This window comes from Pipra filicauda, unplaced genomic scaffold, assembly GCF_003945595.2.
Source record: "Pipra filicauda isolate LSUMZ 115617 unplaced genomic scaffold, ASM394559v2 scaffold154_size2910363_pilon, whole genome shotgun sequence".
Lineage (NCBI taxonomy): Eukaryota > Metazoa > Chordata > Aves > Passeriformes > Pipridae > Pipra > Pipra filicauda.
Window position 1 is genome coordinate 2,014,792 of NW_024104040.1, and position 14,267 is coordinate 2,029,058.

The 14,267-nt window shown below is 33.1% G+C and overlaps 1 protein-coding gene across 1 annotated transcript in view; it reads right to left on the minus strand.

Moving 5' to 3' along the window:
* Window positions 1-14,267, minus strand: part of RYR2 (ryanodine receptor 2) — a 390,151-nt gene that overhangs the window by 102,874 nt on the left and 273,010 nt on the right. The window contains exons 46-54 of the mRNA XM_039379059.1: window positions 13,111-13,231; window positions 11,698-11,867; window positions 9,828-10,048; window positions 8,437-8,527; window positions 5,871-6,011; window positions 5,000-5,163; window positions 2,650-2,728; window positions 1,919-2,008; window positions 1,069-1,206 (exon numbers count right to left, since the gene is read on the minus strand). Of these exons, the coding sequence (XP_039234993.1) occupies window positions 1,069-1,206; window positions 1,919-2,008; window positions 2,650-2,728; window positions 5,000-5,163; window positions 5,871-6,011; window positions 8,437-8,527; window positions 9,828-10,048; window positions 11,698-11,867; window positions 13,111-13,231 (1,215 nt within the window). The remainder of the gene's footprint in view (window positions 1-1,068; window positions 1,207-1,918; window positions 2,009-2,649; window positions 2,729-4,999; window positions 5,164-5,870; window positions 6,012-8,436; window positions 8,528-9,827; window positions 10,049-11,697; window positions 11,868-13,110; window positions 13,232-14,267) is intronic.

A 14,267-nucleotide genomic window follows, 5' to 3' on the forward strand; every position in this document is an offset into this window, starting at 1 on the left:
TAGTAAACATAGCTACAAAAGTTCTTCTCATATGTTGTTATAATTTGAATCTCAACTAAAAAGCTACTCATTCTGAGATCCTTATGCTTAAAGCATATACAAATATCTCTATCACTACAGTCTTCGAGACTGGTATTATACACACCAGAAAGTCAGGAAATTTGGAAGTCAGTAATTTTGGAAGGCCATAATAGTGTACAAACTATAACGTGTAGTTTAGCCCAAGTACTAAATGAAATCACTTTATATACACTAGGGTCTATATAGAGCTGAGAGGCAGGTTCAACTGTTCATTTTACACAGGTGTATCACCACTCAAACATGTAAATAATGCAGAGTTGAGTGGACAGAAGAGGAAAAGATTTTTCCCCTCCTCTTTATTTCACCTATTTGTTTGCCCTCCATGTGTGTCTGTGTGAATGAGATTTTCTCACCTCCCTAGTTTAATTGCAAAGTATGTGGAGCTCTAAGAGAACTTAGTGTCACTATTTCTCCATTTTATCCTTACAGAATTTTGATTTCAGAAGTCCATTCGAAAAGATAAAAAATAATTCATAATTTTGGCAATCTATGGATGTAAATTTATGCTGCGTTAACATTGATTCTTAAGTTTACTTGAAAAAAATAAGTATAAAAGTAACTTTTATATGTACTTTTATTTATTTCTTTATATACTTAAAGGTGTCATAGACACCAAATTTCAAAAAATAGCAGACTAAAATCATATTAATACTCACAATTAATATGTAATCACCAGCTGGAGTAAATAAGTCCCCTTAATACCACGGTTAATTTTAAATCAGGTGAACAGATCCATTTTTATTTCAGTTTTGTTCATTTTATTTTTTTTGAAAATGTTTATTAGCCTATTACTTTGGAGTAGGGAAATAAAGTTCCAGGTTCAGTGAACAGAAATCCAAACCAATTGTCAGAATTGTACAATTATCTGTGAAAAATGCTTTCACATATTTTTATGCTACAAGTTTATTTCATCACTTTTAAAATCAAAGACCGGAGAGCAGATTTTGCATGCCTTCTTATTAAAAAGTTTTTAGCAAAATGACTCACTTGACTGGTTTGAGATATGCGACGCGTCCGATTATACAGTGCCATGGAATCTCCCTCCCGTGTTCTTTCAATTCGCCATCCCCATGCCAGCATAGTTTTTAATGATTCTTTGATTGGCCATCGATAAATTTCTTTCTCCTAGAAGAATGTACATACAATAATTACCTTGTTTATTACAGCTGTACAGAGCAAAAAGAGTTTGGACGTTTCCTGTTAATGAGATGCAAAGAAATGTACTTAAATCAACCCTTACGGCCCAGGGTTAATGAAACGAGGCAAATAAATCATGTAAGATATTAAAAAGTTTATTTATAATTTTAGGGTTGGGCAGAAGAATTCTGGCCCTGTAGGAAGCTGATAATCTTATCCTGTTAACAGCATTCTCAGACATGAAGTCAAAGGTAGAGCAGTAATTCTCAGGAGTAAGTGTTCTGTCTGCTACATGAACCAAAAAACCAAAATCACAGAATCATAAGAAAGTCTATGTTGAAATAGACCTCTGGACATCATCTGCATCTACCTTCTGCTGAGATCAGACAAGCTAACCTAATTGGGTTATGAATTATTTTACTATATTTTAATGTATTTAATGTATTTGACTATAAAATTTACCAGCATTATCACACTTCAGTTTCACCACAAGTTATGCCATATAAATTCAGTCATGTGAGAAAACAGGTTGAGTGGTTTATTTAATATACAATAAAACCCTTCTATATCTTTTCAAGGTTTGGGGGAAGGAACAACCACACATTAACTGACGTACTCCAAATAATCTTTTAAAATGATATAAACACAAGATGATATTTTCAGTGATATTTCAACCACCCTGAACGAACAAATTCCTTACCTTTTCAGATAGTAACTTATATTGTTTCATTAATGGTTGCACTTTTGCAGATTCAGAAAATGTTTCACCATACGTCCATCCATTGGCAAACTGAAAACAGCAACAATAAGTAAGGAAAAAATGGAGAAAAGCAAAAAATTATGAAAAATCCTATTTTTATTGGTATAAATTAACTGAACAATGCTTCTGCAGACCTGTTCTCTTAAAGTTTCCTTTCTACCATTTTCTCAAGATTTTCTCAACCAACATTTATATTATCTGTACATTGAAAAGTGAATCATGTAGTGTGCCATCTTTTTGCGAATTAATGATTACCCAAAGCTATCATATCAATACTCTTTTCTTTTACAGATTTATATGGAGCAGAATATCATGCTACAGCGGAGTAACTATTTCTAAATGGCACAAAGGAATAAAAATGCTAAAGACCTTTTTTGCTTAAAAAAAAAGTAATTTCAAGTCCATAAAACTGCTAAACAATTAGCAAGTATGTTTACTCAAAAGTCAACAATAAAAATAATTAAATGATGAAACATTATTTTGAAACACTCATATGCACTTAGAGAACTTTTCTTCAAATATATTTCAAGAAAATTATGTGTTTATATCTTATCTACATACTAACTTGTAGCATTATGAAAAATAATAACATCCAGAGTAAAACATTTTAAAAATGAAATGGATTCAAATAAAAAAATCTGATTTTGCTTTAACAGGAACAGAGATTTTACCTTTTCCATTGACCATTTATCATGAGCATGTTCTGCATATTTGTTAATGAAATATTCTAGCTTTTCAGGGATTGTAATGCTGAAAGTGAAGAGAAAATTAGCATTATATCACACATGCTAAAATGTGAATGCTTTTGTTTTGAAGAAAACTTCAAAATATATAACTAATAATGCATACATCAATTCAACACATCTTACTGTGCTGTTCTTCCTCACCTACAGTTTGCTCCAAGGCCTAATTAAATCAAGGAAGAAATCTGAATTATTTAATGGGCACTGAATGACAATCACAGCTGCTGTAGGAATATTACTTCTTTGAAATGTGTGCAGGGAAAATCAATAATGATATTGAGCACTCATGCTTCTTGATACATATTTCTTTTACTATCATTTTCTTAGTATTAAAGATAAAACTATGACTTATAGTTTCAGAATTATGGTAGTAACTTATTGCACATGTCCATTATAAACTAAGTGCAATAACAGTCCTTTTAGAAACACATCATCTATTTTATACATTCCTAGAAATTATATTATATGCTTGAAGCACACTAATTTATGCAACTTGAAAATTATATGCCTAACGTTTTATTTTCCAACACACCAGTGAATATTTAAAATATTAAAATCCTTATTCAAAATAATAAAAAGCCACACAAATTAATACACTAGCCTTTCAAGAGGTGTACAAGACAGTGTAGAAGTTAAGGTTTCTGAGGTAGTAAAGAAAAAGGAATGATTTTTAGTTGTCAAGCAAGATAGAACCTTCTTCGAGAAATAATTTATCAAATATCAGTAGTTTTCTTCATCTGCATTCTTACAAATGAAAAGGATTAACTGCTTCTTGGTCATTGCTGAAATAACAAAATCTTCCCTTCTAACACATAGGATTTGGTAGTAGAAGTGTTACAGTGCCACCTACTGCAAAGTAGAAGAGTCTGGATTTTAATTTTCAGTCATAAGAAAAAGCAGAAATGTAAACCAGAAATGTCTGAGTAACAGTTTGCAAGAGCCTAACCACATAAAAAGGTCAGAAAATATTCATCCAGCACTGTCATCAGTTTTTTTATTGTTTGAAAGAGTGTATTTCAGGGGGAACTCTACTAGTGCTATAATACTTCAAATAATTTCAGAAATGCAGTGAACTGACAAGTACAAAAATGTCCTATTACCTACAGCTTAATATAAATAGGTCTAGTAGTAAGCAACGTGATGCAGGATTTGCATGTTAAAAGAATGTTAAGATAATTTGTAGGTGACATAGAATTAGTGCTTTCTTTGTCTTGAAATATCACAGAACTGGTGACTGTATGGCAAAGAAATGACCTATGGTTTCACTAATGTTAAGTAACATTTTCTAAGTTTTTCAAATATATTCTGTCTATCTACAATTTTTCTCAGAAATGACACCAGATAAAATAATATTCAATTCGCTAAATGATAGTATAATATTCTTACTAAATTTTGTTAAACCTTCATATATTTTAAATACATTTTAGACAAATGAATTTTCATGGTGGCTGAAGTGATTTCTATATTCCAGACAAGACTGTGGCTTTTACTACCATATTTCAATGTGCATACATGTACAATCATACTGTAACAAAGATATCAACCTACTGACAGCATTTTGTGTGCTGAATACAGGCAGAAAGCTCACTGAAGTAATTGAAGCAAATGTCTTACAAGAGGAATTTTTAAAGATACAGTGCACAGTCACACTTCTGTAAGACTGTTCTATAGAAAGGAAAACAGCATGCTGGCTGTAGTCAAAAATCAGGGCAGAAAATTTCCATTTAGATACATGCTCTGTCTGGTTAATGTACTTAAAAAATCACGGTCAGAGTATGACGCCCAGAGAGAATGAATATCTTTCTGCCCAATTCCCCATTATTAATAATAAAATGATTATATGAATGCATGATCAAACATAATTTTCTGTAGGTACACTGTCACTCACACATACTGGAATTAATGTCTTGTCACATGTTAATAATGACAGGGGTGAGTAGGCTAGTCTACTTTTTAACTCCTAAAAACATGATGGTTTGTTTGCAGCAGACATATAAAGATAATTGGACAATTCTATCTTCAGGGTAAAAATGCATTAAAAATATTCTAATTTGACCAAGAAATTAGTTATGTAACGTGGTAGTTATTGCTTTACATGATTTAAAATAAATATTTAAGTAAAAACAACAATTTAAGGTCTCAATTTTATCTAGAAGATAAGCATTCCAAAGAGAAGAAAAGCTGTAGGTTCCCATTATTCCAAACAACAGATTCCCCCCCCCTCTTTTACACATTCACAATTAAAAAAAAAACTATTTGCAATGAAGTAATTCCTTACTTTGAGGTATCAACAGGTTGAGGATTAAAGTTCCCATCTGAATCCATTGAAGCCTGTTTTTCCATCATATTGACATAATTTGATTCCATGTAATCTGGAGGTAAGGCCCCAGCAACTGCGCTCAGACAAGGCAAAGCCAGTTTGAACAGTTCTTGCTCATATTTCTGTGGAAAACACCAGGAATAGAAAGTGAGTAGTGAATAGGAACTTTCAGCATCATTGCTGAAACTGATACAGCTATGTGTGAAACCAAGCAGCCACAGACTGGTTTTCTTGATGAGAAATTGAATCTTTGTTCTGAAAATAAAACTGACTGTCTAAAGCATGTAGATAAAGCTAGGATCAAGTCTTGCTCTTGCTCAAATAAATGAGAAAAGTGCTGACTTCACTGGTAGAAAAAATAGACATTTTTCAGATGCCTAAGAAGAAAATATATCACGGGAATATGCACAGCATTTCGAAATACTTAGATGTGAAATGAAACTGATGAAATTTTAAGCAGATTTGTTAAAAACTGTCACAGAATGAATAAATACATAACAAGGTGTATTATTAAATTTTTTTCCAACATAGAATCGATTCAAGGGTGCTGCAACTACAACTACTAAGCAGAGAACTGTACAGATCTATACAGATATATAACAAGATTACTGCTTTACTGATATATATTTTTTTAATGAGCAGAAAAATGGTATACCTACATTAAAGTAGAAGTCATAAGAGAAAGATTTAAATTTACTAAAGCCTGTATCTTTTCCTTCAAAGTGCATAATACAGTACTGACAAAAGCTGGGTAAAAATCACAGATTAAAGAAAAAAAGATTACACAGTAAGGATTTTACAGTAATAGATGGATATTAAAATTACTTACTTTTTGAGATAAAGCATCAAAAATACCCCAGAACAACTTTCTGGATAAATGAAGTTCTTCTTCTGAGGCAGCACCAAAGTTACCCCATCCACTTGGCAAACAATAGTACTTCCAGCATCTTTCATAATGATTTGTCAGCAACTAAAACAAAATATATTTCGAAAGCAAATAAAATTATCTATTGAGGTCCTTCCATTCTGGCACTTGACCATTACAGACATTACCAGAAAAAATTCTATCTTTTTATCAATAATCGATGTTGTGTATCTCTTTTTTAAATCACTGGAGCATATACACACAGAATTAGAAGTTTTTTCATCTTTGTTTCAAAACTTTTTGGAAAAAAATCTTGCAAGTCACAGTCAGTAAAGATCTGACAGGATTCTCTTTTTCCAGTCAGAACAAATGTCAAGGTGGAAAAATGAAGACATTCATAATAAAAATCTGCATCATTTATGCACAAAAATGTGCACATTTTTGTGCATAAATAAAGACAGGACTTAAAAAAAAAGTCTGCTGTGCAGAAGTGAGGATTTTGATAACCAAAAATATAATCTTGATACTGCACATTTCTGTTATACTTTTAATGGATCAGAGGGGAAAAAAAACAACAATACATGTAATATATTTTTATACCTTCATATTTAAATAATCTATTAATATCTATTTACTACTTAAATTGGTTGGATGATTAAAGAAAAAACAGAGATAAGAACTTACATGCATATAGCCTGTAAAAAGACAAAAGTTTTATCATTTATGTAGAACCACAGGAGTCTCAGAAATATGGACTCTAAGAGTCAAATATGTATCTGAAAATATTTTTTCAAACTATACTCTATTACACAGTGGCCAGACAAGTTTGCTTTTAGACTGCATGAGCATACTAATATATATACATATATGCTTTTAAACCTAGTCAAGAGAGTAAAGGTAGGTCTTAGTCTTAGAGAAGTACCTGATGAAGCACTGAATATGAATTAAGAGGAAATAAAAAGGCAGCTCTGTTCCATAAAGTTTGCAATATATTATACAGGAAAAACACCACAGATTTGAATTCACTTGTTGCTTAAACTGAGGAAACTTTTAACTGTAGAAACTAGCAAATGTATTCACAGTAGGTAACTCTGTATTCTCATTAGCCTCCATTATTTCCTCCTCTTTTCCCATTGAAAATTACATTTTCAGATGCCTGATTAACTTACAGCTGCCTTTTTAGATTACTATAATCTGTTTGCCAGTACAAGCCCATAAGGAATACACAGAGTACTTTCAAATCAGAAACACATTAACAGATACAGGTAGGAATCCCTTGTTAAATCACTGAAAAACAGTTTATTGTCAGAGAAACCTCTTAAAAGTTATAGGTCTATCATCAGATAAAGAGTTCACTTTCCTCAGAAACTCCTATTACTTGTTTAGGGTCAATGGACAAAATCTTTTACTAACACCATGGTTCTCTTCACATCTATATTCTTGCAAGCCCTGACTTGTCAAAAGGATCCAATTATTATTTCCTTACTGTTCAGTTCAGCAACATGGGAAACACTGCAGTCATGACTCTCAGTATCATAAAGTCTGCTCTTTCAGATGAACAGATGTCAAGGAACTGGGGTTGTTCCTTCCCAAAAAACAAAACCCTGAAGGACTATAACCATGGAGAGAGCACCAAGTTACTCTTTGGTTTTAGCAGCACACAAAATGTCATAATGCATTAGAAGGGTCCACTTTAGGGCAACATACTAAATTATCAACTACATTTCTCATACACAGACACTGAAGAATGTCAGATCCAGCACTGTAGTTTGATCAAGGACTTAAGGAACAGAAATAAAATTATGAAGTCCTTGGCAGGACTTCAGCAGCAGGTCCTGGGTTTGAGACTAATGATTTAAATTCCTCCTCTGATAGGCTTTAAAATCATAAAAATATATTAAATAAGAAAAGGTTAAATATCTCATTCAGAGTGGAAGTGGGAAAGCACTAAAAAGGACTGCTGAAAAACAGTAGGTAAGGTAGGAACCCATATGTTTCTTAGAACTGATTATGATGATATTCTGAGGAATCTTCTCAGAAACAAAAAAACACACATTTTTCTTGTGCATTAGGAATCAGAACAAAAAGATATGGATAAACTTTTGGGATCTAAAAACAAAATGAAACTTCATTACTAAATATGTATTTCTTAGATTTCCAGGTACCAACTACAGAAAAAGAGTCTGTTTTCCAAGAGCAAGGAAAACCAAAGCCAAGGACAGAAGTAAGGGTACATTACAGATTATAAATTGCTATGTTTTGTGCACAGGATTGTGCCCCCTTCCCCCAAAGGTTTTTCTTTTCCATGTCCACATGGGCTAAAACAAACAGGAGATAAAGGAGAAGCAAAGACTAGACTCAGACTTTGTGATTCTATATGAATTGATGTAAATCAGACTGAATTTCTCCCAAAGTAACAATTTATCTTTAAAAACCATGGCCTTAGATTACTGTGGAGTGGAGATAATGTAGCAAAGATTATAGGGAATCTTCTCCGTTTTCTGTTGAATACTAATATATATATTTTTACCTTGAGAGGCATCTTTGCATGTTCATTTAATAGAGGAACATCAAATACTAATCTTCTCAGCAAATGTTGCATCATGGAAGGTCGCAACTGCCTAAAAGCAGACAAACCATTTCAATGGGGTGTACCAGCACAGTTTCATTCAAATAATTAACAATTACATTAAAGCAACATATCAGTTCTATGTCATTACAATTCTTCAAATTCATAAAAACTGGACAGAAAAAAAAGGCGTCCAGAAGAAAGCAAACAAGTGCATACCAAATAAAATATTCTGAACAAGTTGCAAATCAAATGTTTCAAAGAAGCTGAGAAAAAAACTTATCAATAGACAGAGAAAAGCAGGAAAAAAATACTCAATTTTGATATTGTGTATTAGGATCACCATGCACACGAGAAAAGGATATAATGTAAATTTCTTGTAATATATCTCAATGGCTCTTAAAATATCCTAGAAACTAATAAAGACATAAGAGTACTATCTCTTTAGATGTCCTAAACAAGACACACAGCAGTGGACACAACTGGAAAGACAGCAGAAATAGTTATAATACGTATGTTAGAATGGCATGAACATTAAAGTTTTCCAGATAAATAACAAGCTCTGGTCCATTTTATTGTTTCCTATCATGGTAATATACATATAAAATTGTCAATGTGATATTTATTTAAAGAAATGCTATCTAGTACTTTTTACAGTATTATAGTATAAATACCTGTAATTTCTGAATGCAATTCCAGACTATGAAAAAAATCACAGTGAAATATTAAAAAAAACCCAAAACATCTCTGTTGAACTGAAAGCCTATACATTAACTTTAACTAGAAACTGAATTCATAAGTGTTTAGTCAACTTCTGATAATTAAGCCTGTAGGCTTTTAAAAAACTTGGGTAATAATTAACTGGTTTTGAGTCTGCAGACACCCAGACAAAATTTGTCCCATAGGTATCAATAATCAGGTATAACAATATTAGTCATTGATTAGGATTTCAAATGTAAAACACAGTAAATAAAAATCTACATAGAACTGTATAAGTTCCATGCAGATCAACCACACTTCCAATCTGTATAGATAAAAGTATTTAAATGGAAATTCAGTGTATGTATAATTCCACAATTCCAGAGCTCTGTCTTTTTGCAGTGCCTCCTCTTAGTTAATCACAAAGGATTTAATTTAAAAGATTTGGTAACAACAAAATAACTGAGGAGTGATATGGATAATTAATAAAGCTGCAAACTGAATACAGTATATTAAAAACCATACAATCATTTGCCAGGAAAAAAAAAGTCTTAATTATGTTACTGGTGGCACAGTTCTGAATTCCTCTATTATAAATATCACAGGTTACTTTATCACTTAGCATTCCTGTACAGCCAGGAGTATTTTCTTACCCACAGATTGACAGCAAACACTCTTCAATAGAATCTCGCTGAGCTTTGGTAAGAGAGCATCCCTTTGAGAGTCTGTACACAGTATGTAACAAGGAATCAATGAGGGAAGCGTGGTGCTCTGTGCCAGCAAAAAGAGGAGCACATCTGGTCAAGAGAGGCAAGACTGCTGTGCAAAGGTATCGATTCAGAGCCAAAGCCATATCCGTAGCACTTAAGGCAGCCTACGAATTAAATGGGACAGAAATTAGACTTGTCTCATCAATGTTGTTACAAATGAAAGGAATTTTTTGGGTTTTTTTCTTTTGTAGTAGTTACAAAGAGGGAAATTTCCAAAACACAAATGAGGATTTGATACCTACTGAAAGCTAGATGCCTATCTCCTTCTCCTACTTCTGAAGTCTCATAGATGGCTTTTGTTTCGTTTTTGAGGATGAAAACAGAACACTAAAGGTAGCCATTCAAAAATAAAACAATTTCCAAGACTATATTGAAGAATGTCATAGTTGCTTAACAGAACACTCCAAAATCAGGTAATACCAGTCAGTATTTTTGTTATGATCAAGGTCAAGTTTCATGTGAGAAAAAAAATCCTCCCCTGCTCTTTCTTAGATATCTGGATGAAAACGACCTGAGGGTGCTGGTCCTTTTCATGAGCCAGTGTGTGCCCGGGTGGCCAAGAAGGCCAGTGACATCCTGGCTTGTATCAGCAATAGTGGGGCCAGCAGAACCAGGTCAGTCATTGTTCCTCTGTACTTGGCACTGGTTAGACTGCTCCAGTTTTAGGCCCCTCACTGCAAGAAAGACATTGAGGTGCTGGAGAGAGTAAAGAGAAAGGCAACAGAGCTGGTAAAGGGTTTGGAGCACAAATCTTATGAGAAGTGGCCAAGGGAGCTGTGGTTGTTTAGCCTAGTGGAGAAAAAAAGGCTCAGGAGAGACCTTATCAAACTCTACAACTACCTGAAAGGAGGTTATAGTGAGGTGGGGGTCAGTCTCTTCTCACAAGTAACAAGAGACAGGACAAGACAAAATGGCCTCAAGTTGCACCAGGGAGGTTTAGATTAGTTATCAGGAAAAATTTCTTCATGGAAAGGGTTGTCATTGGAGCAGGCTGCCCAGAGAAGCAGTGGAATCACAATCCCAGGAAGTGTTCAAAAAACTTAAATATGCTCAAGAAAGTGGATATGGCACTTGAGGACATGGTTTAATGGTGAACCATGGTGGTGCTAGACAGATGGACTTGATGATCTTAGAGGCCTTTTCCAACCTTAACAAATCTATGATTCTAAATAACAACATAATTATTTTCAGAGTTGACATAATAGGTCAGACAGGAAAACCAAAGTCAATGTCTTAGCCCTCATAATAGTTCTCTAAATCTAATCTTTCTGGAGATTAAGATTTAAGAAAAATTTAAGAAAAATTAGATTGAAATAAGCCTCACAGAAAAAAAAGGTAGCAATATTGAGGAGGAACTAGACCATAAAATCTGTCATTTTCTAAATAACAATGTAGGTGTCTCTAAAAAATGCACAGAGATGAACACTTTCTGTGTATCTTTGGAAAGAGGCTCTCAGTTACATGCTTCACCAGCAGCTCATCTGAGTTTGATTCCACAGCACAAGCTCAGAAAGTCTCCTGGGGAAAGGCATTGCATCTTCTATTGTATGGGTAACAGTGGGGGCTCTTATAAAGTGAGCATTATTCTGGACAATTCATCTCCAAGTAATATCAAATTTCAGCAGCAACACACAGTACATCCAGAATTTGAGAAATGTAGAAGACATGAAGACACAAAAAATGTTTTTCTGAGGAATGAAAAATGCCTTAGTTTTCAGTAAGAATCAAAATAAAAGCAGACTTAAACCCTTACTGTATCTAAAGAAGCAGCAGCACGAAGATCTGGCAGAAAGCCAACTTCAAGAAGGTGTAGAAGAAAATCCTGGTCCTCAATTCCATAGACCCTGTCAAGGAACAAAACCATGGCTGCCTTGTGATCTGGGCAAAACCCCGCAGACATGTCAGGTTCCACCACAGTACCATCTAAAAGGAAGAAACAAGACTTCAATGACAAGGATCATCCTTCATCAGCAGACCAGGCAGTCTAAGCATCTTCCCCATGGTTTTATTACAAAATGGCAATATATTTGAAGTTAAATGAAAAAGAATGCGTGAGGCTAATTCTATCCAGAGAGACCTCAAAGTCCATACACGCTTTTCTGTTTCTGCTTTGTGTATCAAGGGATTCTTACCAGGTGATATTCTGATATGCTAAGTACTCAAAACATAATATTTAATCTATATAACTACCTAGTTTTTAGAAGAAGCAGACAGAAAGTAAAAATTACAAAGATTCTACATCAAATATCCTGGAAATGCAGCATTGGTGACCATATCTGTAATGTGTGATGAAGAATTAAGAATGTACTAAAAAGTTCTCTGTATCTGAAAACTTTTGAAATATCTGAAATATCACTGAAATATCACTGAAATATTTTAAAATGTTGATACTTTCATTTTGAAAAGCAATAAGCAATTCTGTATCTGTGAGCTGCACTCTGCTACTGAGATATCACCTACTGACCTATAACTATTTGGAACATAAATAAATAATGGTGTTATAGAAGGATTAATCTTTTTATCTCTTCTACAGCAACCTATTGGGCAATCTTGTGCTGTGAGTTCTTACACAATCCAAGTTGCAATTATAATGCTCTCTCTCCAGACACCTTAAAAAGCAGATGTAACTCCTTTCCCCTTTTTATATAGATGCTCTCATAGCTCCCACAATTGCAACCAATTCTATATAGGCAGAAAATACAAAGAAATACATTTGCCTATATATGTCACATCTATAATTTCACCACAGTTGCTGAAGAACAACTCTGGTGTCTTAGTAAGATCTGCTAGAAACAATTGATAGGGTTAGAACAACAAAAGCTAATGATTATACTATTGAGAAAATATATCTTAATTTTTAAAAATTGTTTATAAAAACCAAAAGCATGCATTCTTAAATTTCTTTTTAAAGTGGTAATAGATTTTCATAACTCAGTTTAATGGGATTTACATCAGTGATTTAAGAGTACACTGAATTATTGACTACAGCATGTAAAAAAGATTTTTGAAACATGTTTGAGATACACGATTTCTCCTCTAATTCACATAATAAATAGTTTAATTTCTATAGTATTTTTAATTGCTGAGAAAAGTATGAGTGTCAATACATCAATAAATTACAAAACATAATAGGATGGGATAAAAAAATGCAGAACAACCATATTACCTTTAGCTATGGTTGGCATGTGGAAAGGAATACTAATTACTCCCACCAAATCTTCCAGTGGAATCAAAGACCGTAGAATTGATCTGATTCTAATGGCTTCCCCTTTACCAGCATGGATTAGCTTAGGAAAAGACAAATAAAAATTAACAAGGCCTTCTTTTTATCTTCAGTATGTGTTCATGGCATGGAAACTTCCTGAACCATGGACAGACAAAAAATTACTTCTTCCAAAATCACACTCTAATTAACAATGTAAATTTCAAGCAATCTGCATATATTTGCTCTATTTTGGATGCAAATGTACAAAGTCTAGTTGTTTGGTTATTAAATAAGACTAAGTTTTCAGAATGGAGTATTAGGTAAAAGAGGTGGACAAAGCATTTAAATATAGCATATGGTGGGAGGGGTGGAGGGAAGCAGAAGCAAATTTTGTGATTAAAAAAGACAGTTTTTCTGTCCTGGTCAAATAAGAACACTTTCAGGTATTCCAGTTGTTTCAGTTTTGTTTTTAAAAAAAGGTAGCAAGAGAGGTAGAAAACAAGACAATTCTTTCATTCAAACAAAAGAGATATTCATACACTGACTTTATTAAATGGATATATCTCTTTTTTCAAGTTATTAATCTCTTCAGTAATCTTATACTGATCTATACTAATCCATATTAATTAAGGAACATTTCAGGGTGAAATTAAAAGCTACTTATAAGTAAATTTTTGAAGAATAGGAATATATATTGAATCATAAACAAATATTTTCAAATACTTTCAAGCTCTTACAAAATAAATGGTAAGGGTTTGGTTTTTATAGTGTATCTAATTCTTCATATCTAATGCCTAAAACAGTGACATCTTACCTTTGAGAAGGTTTGTCAGTGTGAATAAAGATTATGAGATACTAATGCATACATTCAAGGATAATGCTATCCCTACATTGTAAAAGAATGTCCTATAATATTTACACTTTGATAACATTTAAACTTTTATATGCAATTTAAAGAGTCTGTTTAAATACGTATATGAAGAGTAAAACTGTGGTTTGCAAAAAATAAATCACTCTATCACAACAAATAGGGAAATTTGAGGAATTTGATTGTCACACTGGACAATAAAACAGAAACAAAACAAAAAAAAAATCCACCAAAAAACCCCCCAAAATAG